The 9,926-nt window shown below is 36.7% G+C and overlaps 1 protein-coding gene across 3 annotated transcripts in view; it reads left to right on the top strand.

The window, feature by feature from the left end:
* Positions 1-9,926, top strand: part of LOC106872855 (thyroid adenoma-associated protein homolog) — an 84,816-nt gene that overhangs the window by 10,551 nt on the left and 64,339 nt on the right. For all 3 annotated transcript variants that reach the window (XM_052977833.1, XM_014919991.2, XM_014919992.2), the window contains exons 5-9: positions 119-151; positions 3,892-3,940; positions 5,540-5,727; positions 8,404-8,492; positions 9,207-9,463. In XM_052977833.1, coding sequence (XP_052833793.1) covers positions 119-151; positions 3,892-3,940; positions 5,540-5,727; positions 8,404-8,492; positions 9,207-9,463 — 616 coding nt within the window. The remainder of the gene's footprint in view (positions 1-118; positions 152-3,891; positions 3,941-5,539; positions 5,728-8,403; positions 8,493-9,206; positions 9,464-9,926) is intronic.

Genomic DNA, 9,926 nt, shown 5'->3' with positions numbered 1-9,926 from the left:
GGGGGGGGGGGCGTTACATGTGCGTATATACTATATATACATTTATCAATTCATTTTGCAAGATTCTAAACACGAGCATACATTTTATGGTAATGTTAAATATTCTTTTATTTTACAGGAGAAGAAAGTTTGCGAAAACAATGCATGCCAGGTAAGTAACTTTTAATATATTCAGTGATATAGAAAATAGAAAGTCTTTACTGTTTATTCTCTAGAACCTGTTAATGATGGAGTGTAAATAGACAAATATTTGTGTAATAAATGGAGTCAGTTGTTTCACTCTTTATGATCAAATTTAAACTATTCATCAGCCAGTAAACAGCCTTGTCACATTAAAGTAATAAACTTAAGATTTGTGACATTAATGTCATTTTCAAGAACATATGCAATGTAGATGAAGTGGAAAAGCTACAGCTGGCAATGAAATTTCAATTTACTAGGTACTCACCCAACTGTGGTATGATTGTTTGTGTTATTCAGTAGCAGGCTCTAAGGAAGACTCCATCACTACTATTCTTTCTTTTCTTTTACTTGTTTCAGTCATTTGACTGCGGCCATGCTGGAGGACCGCCTTTAGTCAAATCAAATCGACCCCAGGACTTATTCTATCGGTCTCTTTTTGCCGAACCGCTAAGGTACGGGGACCTAAACACACCAGCATCGGTTGTCAAGCGATGTTGGGGGGACAAACACAGATACACAACATATACACACATACATATATATGACGGGCTTTTTTCAGTTTCTGTCTACCAAATCCACTCACAAGGCTTTGGTCAGCCCGAGGCTATAGTAGAAGACACTTGCCCAAGGTGCCACGCAGTGGGACTGAACCCGGAACCATGTGGTTGGTATGCAAGCTACTTACCACACCCATTTTTATATAATGTAGCATAGCCATATATCTCCTCAATAGGGACCTGTGCTTGTCCCTCTATTATATTTTAACCTTTCAACACTTGGCATAAAGCCACTTGGCTCCCCTCTCAAATCTTCCCCTGCCCAACCTTAATCATGAGTTTTCTTTTTCCTTTTTCTCCCTGTTATTTTTTAAATTTTACAAGTTAATAACCTTTCTACTGCTAGTGGCATGAAAAAAAGCACCCAGTACACATTGTAAAGTAGTTGGCATTAGGAAGGGCATCCAGCCATAGACATCAAAGCTGACACTGGGGCTTGGTGCAGCTCACCAAATCCTGTCAAACCAAACCATTTGGGCCATACCAGCATGGAAAAATGGACTTTAAATGATGAGGAGGAGGAGGAGGAAGTCAACTGTTATGCCCAGTACTAAACTAGTAACTTTTGACATTTGTTTTTTCACTGCTTCGTCATGAAGGAGAAAGGCAACACTCACAATGACCCTTTATTTTTATCAAAGACCCTGAGACTGATAGTCAGAAGGAAAGAAGTTATCCTCAAACCAGAGACCTGATATAAATGCTTGCAATAGAGTAAACTCTGCTTAAGGCACTCTGGGAGCAAGAGTTGGTGTTAAACCAGGCAACAGATTAAAGTAACCATTTAAAAATTCAGCATAGACAGAGTATGATGAAATACCACAAAGTATCATATCTAATTCTCTTGGAATCATATCTGCTAATACTTTTTATTTAATCGCCTTTGAAAAGATGAAAGGCAAAAAGTTGATGTCAATGGGATATGAATTTTCTGTTTACCAGTTGTTATATTTTCTGTTTGTGAACCAAATTTAGAAAGTGTCAGTTAGGTTGTTGAATAGAGTACAAGGCTGCTAATTACAAGGTTGGTAGTTTCCTGTCATATCTTCTACATTAAGTCTACAATAATAGCCCAATCTTTTAGTTATAAGCAGTTAAACCATAAGGTTATTGCTTTGTCTGGTAAGACTTCTGTAAATAGATAATTGTTTTGTTAACTTACAGTGCTGACTTTGTAGAAGACTATTAACTTGGCGAATGAGATAAGATCAGCTATATTGACTTGTCTTTGTGTTTTCTGTGAAAATTATCAGGAAGATATGAAGATATGAAAGCAGGGAGATCATCTTTCATGAAATATATTTTTCTATATCTGGTGCACTATAAAGCAAAACGTCAGATCAGATTAGTCACCACTAGTCTAAAATTATGTACTTTATTAAAAAGGCCAGTTTCTTTCTTGGTGGTTAGAAGAAAAGGGCAATGCTTATAAGTACTTTTGCTTATGAAATCCTTCCTGCTCACACCCTACAAGGCAGGATGTGAGCAGGAGGGAGATAAAAAGTTATGGATTGTTCTCAGACTGGCGACCTGATCTGAATGCTTGCTTCAGAATGGTCTTCACTGAAGACCTCCAAGAATAAGATTGTGCTGGTGGTGTTAACCTGGGTGCTGGAGTAGATCTACCAGCCAAGAGTAGGTTCAATCTTTCTGATTGGCTTTCAGTTTTTTGCCTGGAAGGGTGGGCACAATGGGTAATATTTACAGAATTTTTGATTTTGAGGGGAAAAAAAAAATGTTTTTACAAGTGTTCTCTACCTTACAAAAAACTTTGTCAGCTAAGCAAATGACCTTCTTTAAATGCATTAAAAGCACTATAATATATTCAGAACACTATTTCAGAAAATTATCTCTGTTCTCTTTGAGCGTATAAAAGACAAATTTAGCTGGGGCAACACCGGTAAGATAAAGCTATGGTAAACTTGTTTCTTCAGTTCTCCAGAATTACATTTGAAAAAAGACTCATGCACATCAATATACATCCTTGGACATGAGAAAGATAGAGCAGAAAAGCAATAAAATTGTTAAATATCTTGGTCAAGTGAAAGCGGCTCTCAGAAAAACTGTGCATGATATGAAATTAACAAAACTTGACTAAATCTAAAAAACTCAACATAAAATATTCCCCAGAGCTTCTTCACGAACTGATGAAGTGGCTCTTTCCTGATATATTTATGCACCATGCTGTTAAAGAAATTACTGAAATTTGTCGTTATTCATTTTACTCCATTTTAGACATAACTTTTTGAAAATTGAATATTATTAAATTAGATATTAATATGGGAAAAAATTTATTTGGAATCCAACAGAGAAAAGAATATTGATTGTTAAACATCAACAATTATCTAGCTATTTTATCAGCAACCTCAATTACAATTGGGTCAAAGTTGAGGAAGAATTTCTTGAAAAAAAAAAAGTATCTGTCACCTGACTTTCCTTTCAAACCCTCTCAACTTCAGTAACAACTATGCTGACTTATTTTCACTCCCAAAAATAATGATGCAATACTTGTAATGTCATAGTTCAAACAGTTAGGGAGAAAATAACAAGAAATCAAAGCGTTCTCATTTTGCTCCACTTACCCATTTTGAACACGATCACCAAATTTCACTCTTATGGTATGAAGACCATAAGGTGGCACAAACTGGCATTGATCCTGGAATCTCAAGACTGTGAAGTGACTTTTAAACCAAAGAACCATGCCTGTTCCTAAGTTTCATTTAAGTTTTTAGTTATTATCAAATTATATATCCTACCCTCTGCTGTTGTTGTTTCACCCAGGTCACCCCAATAAAGCAGATCTGTGATCAAAGGCATTTCAGTTATGCTCAACAGTCTTTCTTTCTAGACATAGTATCTCTAGGAATACAGTATTCAATGTGTCCTTCCTCTTTTAAGATGGTAGGATGTGATTTGAAGGCAGTTTTTACTTCTAACAGGTTTTTACTACTCTCTTGTTGGTTCATAATGCCCTCAGTGGACATGGATGAAGAGGTTATGATTAGATCTTGGGATTGTTAGACCTCATGAAAGAGATTGTGGTGGATGATAATTTTTCACATTGCTTACCTTTCCAACCCCAACATAGAAATGTAGACTTCAAAATGATGATGATAATGATGACATATTGATGTTTAATCTATTTTTCCAGTGATAAAATTTTTATCTCAGTGTCTCCAGGAATTCCTCACTGTTCTCAGGTAAGTACAGCAAACGTTTAATATATTACTGTAAAATATTTTTATTAGTTCATATATAAGCGCAGCCATGGATGTGTGGTTAAGAAACTCACTTTGCAACTCATGTGGTTTCTGGTTCAGTTCCATTGCATGGCACCTTGGGCAAGTGTCCTCAATATAGCTCCAGACCAACCAAAGCCTTTGAAGTTGATTTTGGTAGAAAAACTGAAAGAAGTTTGTGTGTGTGTGTCCTCTTGTCTCGACGTTGCATAAGCAGCGTAATACAAGCAGGATATCTCGCCATAGAAAATCTACCTCAATAAACTTGATCCAAATATATATATAAATATAATCTAAGATCAGGCAGGCTATTTCCAGAAAAACACTCAACCTGAGTTCTGGACTACCAACACTGTTGGATTCCAAACTTATACCAAAATTCTTCAGGTGCAGAAAATCTTGGTTTCATGACAGTTAAACTGTTGTGAGGGTCTAGTGAAGAGTAAAATATAATCTGAATAAGAAGACAAAGAAATGCTTTAACATATCTTTAATGATCGGTTACAATTGTTTCTGTAAAACTCTGCGTGCAACTGGCATTGCAAGAAGAGTTGGTACAGAAACAATTGTAACTAATCATTAAAGATATGTTAAAGCATTTCTTTGTCTTATTTGGATTGTGTGTGTGTGTTTATATGTCATTTTCAAAACTATTATCTCAATTCATCTTTACTTGTCTTTCTGTTTCATCTTTTCAACTTCTGTCCCTGTTACTATCAGAGTCCCATCAATATTCCTGTCTCATACATTTCTATTACTACCTGTCTTGTGTTATTATTGCAGATCTTCATTACCACTTTCCATATCATTATCATCATCTCCTTATTAACACAATAAGACTTAAATGTTCTTGAGTTAACAAAGCGACCACTATCTGGTTGTTTGAACTGGTGGAAATAACAACCAAATCTCCCTTAAATCATACCCTACCATTTTAAAAGAAAGGAAGGCAACATTGGATAATATAGTCTGAAAAAACAACAAAAAAAAATAGTTATGGTAGGTCATGTCTTTTGATAGTAAATCTATTTGACCCAGACATGAGAACACTCATTGGTTTTCATTGCTTTTACCCTTGACTATTACCACCACCACTATTATAACTATTATAATTGTTTCCCATCATTATCACTGTCCTTCTCATTACCACTAACCTGTCATTACTATTACTTCCATCATTACCACTATCTTTGTCATTACCATCACTTCCATCATTACCACTTCCTCCACCGTTACCACTACCTTTAACATTACTACTGTTATTACCATAACCTTCATCATTACCACTATCTCTGTCATTACCACTATCTTTGTCATTACCACTATCTCTATCACTACCACTGTCATTACCACTACTCCTGTCATTACCACTATCTTTGTCATTACCACTATCTCTATCACTACCACTGTCATTACCACTACTCCTGTCATTACCATTACATCCATCATTATCAGTACATCTATCGTTATCACTTCATCTACTATTATCACTACCTCTCCCATTACCAGTGTTATAGTTGTCAAGTCATCACCTAGTGTATGTTTCTGTTTCTTTGTTAGCCTCACCAACATCCCACCTGTACAATGTAATGAAATCATGCATCACTGTCTGTCGACATCAAAAGCAGTGAATAAAGTTTTACAGAAATTCTCTGCAGCTTATACCAATGCAATATCTTCCAACACTGATGAAATGGACACAATTTCAGCACAGCTGGCATCAACAGCTTTAATTCTCATTCAAGAAGGTAATGTTAATGATCAAAGTATTATGTCTTTATGCTTAAATGCATCCAATTTACTCTACAAGTACGTAATTTTGGGTTCCGTCCTACTGCATGGCGCCATGAGTGTCATCTACAATAGCTCTGGGCTGACCAGTCCATTTTGAGTGAACATGATAGACAGAGACTGTGTGGAAGTTCATTGTGTGTCTGTGTGTGTATATATAAGTTATGACAAAGACCACTGAAATCTGTTTGTGAACTTTGGTAAGAAAATATATTTATTTTTATTGTAAACAAAAAAAAATGTTACTACAAACATCAAACACTGAGATAGATTGAAGCTTATTGTTCTTGGACTAGGTATCGTAGTAGTTGCTATTGTGCTGTTAGCTGATCATTGTATGTTGTGGTCACTGTCTGTCCATTGTTATGACAGCACTCTAGCCAGCTGCTGGTTGTACTACTGTCTTCTGTATCCAGCCTGATGTTTGCTCTCTGTCAGCAGTAGCTCCAATGTACTGAGTGGTGGTTTTGCTCAGAAAAAGTGCACTAAAGATGAAATTGTTATTAGATCTGGTTTCACAAGAAGTCTTAGATGGTCAGATTATTTTATGACATTGGTAATATTCTAGCAAATTGCAATCGTATTCTTGAGTTGTTTTTTTGCATTAGACATAGTGATTAAGGTTTAATTTCTATGTTAAATATTCCTGCTGCTTATTCCTGTAAAAGGTTCTTTGTGTTGCAAATTATTTGGTGACCCTGCTGATGCTGGTGTCACATAAAAAGCACGCAGTACACATTGTAAAATGGCATTAGGAAGGATTTCCAGCTGTAGAAACCATGCCAACCTTTTTTATTTTAACCTTCTCGAGTCATGCTGACACATAAGGGCTGGTTTCCCAGTTTCCATGGTGTATAAATTCCCCACCTGGACGGGACACTGGTCTGTCGCATGATTGCTCATTTTTGCCAGCTGAATGGACTGGAGCAACATGAAATGAAGTGTTTTGCTCAAGAACACAACGCGTCACCTGGTCCAGGGATTGAAACCACGATCTTATGATCATGAGGCCAACACCTTAACCATGAAGCCATACACCTCCACAGAAACCATGCCAAAACAGACAACAGAGCCTGGTGCAGTTCTCTGATGTACCAGCTCCTGTGAAACCGTTCAGCTTATGCCAACATGGGAAATTAGACAGTAAATGGTGATGATGTATCTGTGTGTCTTTGTGTCTGAGTCTGTCATCCCACCCCCACTGCATGACAACAAGCATTGGTTTGTTTACATCTCTGTAACTTAGTAGTTCAGCAAAAGAGACTGGTAGAATAAGTGTCAGACTTCAAAATATGTACTAAAGTTGATTTGTTTGACTAAACCCTTCAAAGTAGTTCCCCAGCATGGCCACAGCTCAATGCCTAAAACAAGTAAAAGATAATGATTAAATGATAATGATGCACTGTCTTATTTTTCAGTGCTCCCACCACTGTTATCAGTCTGTTACAATGACTTCATTCCATGGTAGTTTGTACTCTCACTTTATACCTGTTTATCTGTTTTACTATTCCTGAATTTAATGTTTCTCCTTGAGAATCAGCATTTTAAAAATTGTGAACCTAATGCCCTAACCATACAACATGGTTTTGTGATTAGAGTGTTGGGCTCATAATCATAATGTCACTTTCCTGAGTGCAGTTCCTGGACCAGATGGCAATATGTCATTTTTGAGCAAGACATTATTTCACACTGCTCCACTCTATTCAACTGCAGATGAGTACCAACTGAGTGCTGGTGCAGCTCCCCCCCTCTCTCTCCTTCATCTGTCACATCCTCAATGTCTTTCTATGTAAGACACTGAGGAGTGCTAAGAGTGTTTCTGTGTCTGCTTGCAATTCTGTAGACACCTAAAACAATTAGTAAAAACAAGGTACAAACTACCAAGTCATACTTGCATGCGAATGGCATCTAAGCATAATCTGATTTTTAGGAGTTAAGCTGTTTCTCGTTTGTAAAGCCCTTTGAAAATATGAGCTATTAGAAATAATTTTGCATAACTGAGGCACAAGGCCAGTCATTTTTAAGTGATGTGGTTTAATCACTTACATTGACCTCAGTACTTGACTAGTATTTATTTTATTATGCCGGAAGAAGGGCTGAGTTAATCTTGGCAGAATTTGAACTCAGTGTGTAAGGAAAGAGTAAAAATATCGCAAAGCATTTTTTCTGACTCTTACAATTCTGTCATCTTTGTTATTAGAAATAAGGGGCTGAGACTTCAGGTGATTTACTGTGCTTGAGAAGACGCATCAAGCTAAGTAAAAGTGCAGTTGTCCTTGCATACAGGCATGCCTCCTGCATCCCTCTTCAGCTGAGTAATCCTAATCTCGCAGGCTTGTGGGTGCCAGTGCCACATAAAAAGCACCTGTGCCAGTACCATATAAAAGCTCCCATGCTGGTGCTGTGTAAAAGCACCCAGTACACTCTGTAAAGTGGTTGGCATTAGGAAGGGCTTCAGCCATAAAAACTATGCCAACACAGACTTGGAACCTGGACAGCTCTTTAACTGATCAGCTCCTGTCAAACCGTCCAACCCATGCCAGCATGGAAAACAGATGTTAAATGATGATGATGAATGTTTAATTTGTTCTGTTGTTATATTGATATTCATTAGTTTCTGTTCTTTAATTCAGAGAAGATGTTAATTGAATGCCGAACTAATGGTGCCATGACGTTCGTACTACTTCTGCAGTTATGGGATCACAACAACAGTGGATTGTTAGTAAGTTGTCTGGTGTAAAGAAATTTGATCAGTTTCATTTTTTTCAAAATTTTATTTTTATCTTGTATTTTATATTAGGTGCAGGCATGGCATTCTGGTAAGAAATTTCACATGGTTTTGGGCTCAGTTCCACTGCATGGCACTTTGGGCGAATGTCTTTTACTGTAGCCTCAGGTCAGCCAAAGCCTTGTGAGTAGATTTGGTGGGTAGAAACTGAAAGAAGCCCATTGTGTTTATGCATGTGTTACTATCTCTTTGCCTTGACATCACATGATAGTTTTAAGTGAGTGTAACCATCACCATCATGCAGATGGTGTCCTTTGCTTCCAATCTTCTGGGAAAATATTTCTGATCATTGGGAAATATTACCTTACTTGGAAACAGGTGAAGGTTGGTGACAGGAAGAGTATCTAACTTAGAAAATCCACTTCAACAAATTCCATCTCACCCATTCTAGCATGGAAAAGTGGACATTATGATTTTGTTTTTATCTCACTTTTCTTTTGGAGAGATGAATCCTTTCTGTATAACTTTGAAGCAAAAGAAAGTGAGTGAGAATTAGAGAAAAATAGACAGCAAGAGTGAAAAAGACAGATTGATACTGAGAGTGGTCAAAGTCTAAGATTAAAAAAGGATGAAAGAGAGCCAAAACTTAGTAGTTAATAATTAAATGTTATTAATTGTTATTAATACATATATTTTTTGCTTTTCCAGCTTTCTTCATTGCTTGATCATAAACATACACCATGTCAGTTGTCAACATTTCCTCATTGGTTTCAAAATGCAGAACTATCAAGTCCAACACTTTCAGAGTTATCAGCTTCTTCTTCATTGTCAGTAATATTTGCCATGCTAGCAGTAATTCCTCTGGAAAAACTAACTCAACCTTACCTTAAAGAAAACAACCATTTACCTGAAGACTGCACTATATTCACTATTGTTCTAAGACAACTGTTTGTCAATATATCCAGGTAAGGAATCATTAGCATCCTTTGGTTGATTTGTCAAAAGATTGAAAATAGTGCTAGCACAATTCATAGACACTCCCAAAATGAAATGGGAGCACAATGTGGTATCTCCTGTTTGTGACTGTGGAACAGTCCAAACTATCAGTCAGCTGGTCAGTTGCCCCTTACTGTTTTTTCTTCTTTGGAAGATTTGAGAAATAACAAAGAATGCAAGAAGATTGTGTATAAAAGTGGGAAGATTTGATATAAACATGAAAAAATAATAACAAAAATGATGATGATGACTTGTTTCTAATACAGGCTTGAGGTTTGAAATTTGGAGGTGGCAGGGTTGGGGTCGGGTTGGCTAATCAATTTCATTGACCCCTTACTTGCCTGGTTCTTTGCTTTTCATTCTTTCAAGGTTGATAAATAAAGTTGATTTTCATAGAATCTGAACTCATAATAATTCTTTCTACTAAAGGCA

Source organism: Octopus bimaculoides, chromosome 2 (genome assembly GCF_001194135.2).
Source record: "Octopus bimaculoides isolate UCB-OBI-ISO-001 chromosome 2, ASM119413v2, whole genome shotgun sequence".
NCBI classification, from domain to species: domain Eukaryota; kingdom Metazoa; phylum Mollusca; class Cephalopoda; order Octopoda; family Octopodidae; genus Octopus; species Octopus bimaculoides.
Note: the sequence above shows the minus strand (reverse complement) of the source record. Positions and strands in the feature narration are given on the sequence as shown.